This window comes from Olea europaea, chromosome 7 (genome assembly GCF_002742605.1).
Source record: "Olea europaea var. sylvestris chromosome 7, O_europaea_v1, whole genome shotgun sequence".
In the NCBI taxonomy this organism is placed as follows: domain Eukaryota; kingdom Viridiplantae; phylum Streptophyta; class Magnoliopsida; order Lamiales; family Oleaceae; genus Olea; species Olea europaea.
Genome location: NC_036243.1, coordinates 7,622,662 through 7,623,698, shown reverse-complemented (window position 1 = coordinate 7,623,698; position 1,037 = coordinate 7,622,662). Strand labels below are relative to the sequence as shown.

Sequence of the window (1,037 nt, the reverse complement as noted above, 5' to 3'; positions counted from 1 at the left end):
AGGTGTTCCCAAAAATTGCAGACCAGAAAAAGCTATACGCAATGGTCCTGCCCGGGTTTTGGATGGACATTGGACAACCAAAGGATTACATCAGTGGCCTGAGACTTTACTTGGAATCTTTGAAGAAGAAAGCTTCTCCAAAGTTGGCCTCTGGATCTAATATTATTGGAAATGTGCTAGTGGATGAGAGTGCAAAAATTGGGGAGGGTTGCTTGATTGGACCGGACGTCGCAATTGGCCCTTGTTGTGTTGTGGAATCAGGAGTTAGGCTCTCACGCTGCACTTTAATGCGGGGGGTCCGTATCAAGAACCATGCATGCATCTCAAGTTGCATAATTGGCTGGCACTCAACTGTTGGGCAATGGGCTCGCATAGAGAATATGTCCATTCTCGGAGAAGACGTTCATGTTGGGGACGAGATTTACAGCAACGGAGGAGTGGTTTTACCTCATAAGGAGATTAAATCTAGCATCTTGAAGCCAAGGATTGTATTGTAATTTTTAAAGGTCTGTTTTTAGCATTGTGGGTCTGTAATATACAGTGTGGTGTTTGAAATGTGCTGTTCATTTTTTATTTTTTTTCCCCATTCAATTGTAAAATTCAAATCTTTGAAATTGAGTCATTAGTGTCAGTCCTTTAAGGTTCCAGGTCTTAAAAAAGTATGGTCAGTTGTTCGAAAAGTGTAATCTTGTAAACGAAAACAAATGATCGCTTTCTTTCGTTTTGGGATACATATATATTTGATTTAAGGATGGCTAGATGGAAATGCTTTACACAATGATTCTACAAATTCTACCTCGCTGGAGTTGGTTAAAGTTCTTTTGTCACGCACCATTTATGATATTCTATAACTCTTGGCAGAATGTTACTTCCGCCCCATAAAAAAAAAAAAATGCTTAATTTCCTTTTTTGTCTATTTTAAATTATAGATCACTTTCCTTATTGAAAATATAGATATTTTTTTATTTTTTATTATGTCCTTATTTAATGTACCTTATCATTAATAAATCTAAACCAATCATATTTAAATCATTATT

The 1,037-nt window shown here is 36.6% G+C and overlaps 2 protein-coding genes across 2 annotated transcripts in view; one reads left to right on the top strand and one right to left on the bottom strand.

Annotated features, from left to right (window-relative positions):
* Nucleotides 1-6: 6 nt before the first annotated feature.
* On the top strand, nucleotides 7-758 carry LOC111396862 (mannose-1-phosphate guanylyltransferase 1-like). Its single transcript, XM_023023441.1, has one exon. The coding sequence runs from the start codon at nucleotides 42-44 to the stop codon at nucleotides 495-497; it is 456 nt and encodes a 151-aa protein (XP_022879209.1). The 5' UTR covers nucleotides 7-41; the 3' UTR covers nucleotides 498-758.
* LOC111397844 (CASP-like protein 5B1) overlaps nucleotides 601-1,037 on the bottom strand; it is a 13,207-nt gene continuing 12,770 nt past the window's right edge. Inside the window, exon 4 of the mRNA XM_023024816.1 lies at nucleotides 601-606. Coding sequence (XP_022880584.1) covers nucleotides 601-606 — 6 coding nt within the window. The remainder of the gene's footprint in view (nucleotides 607-1,037) is intronic.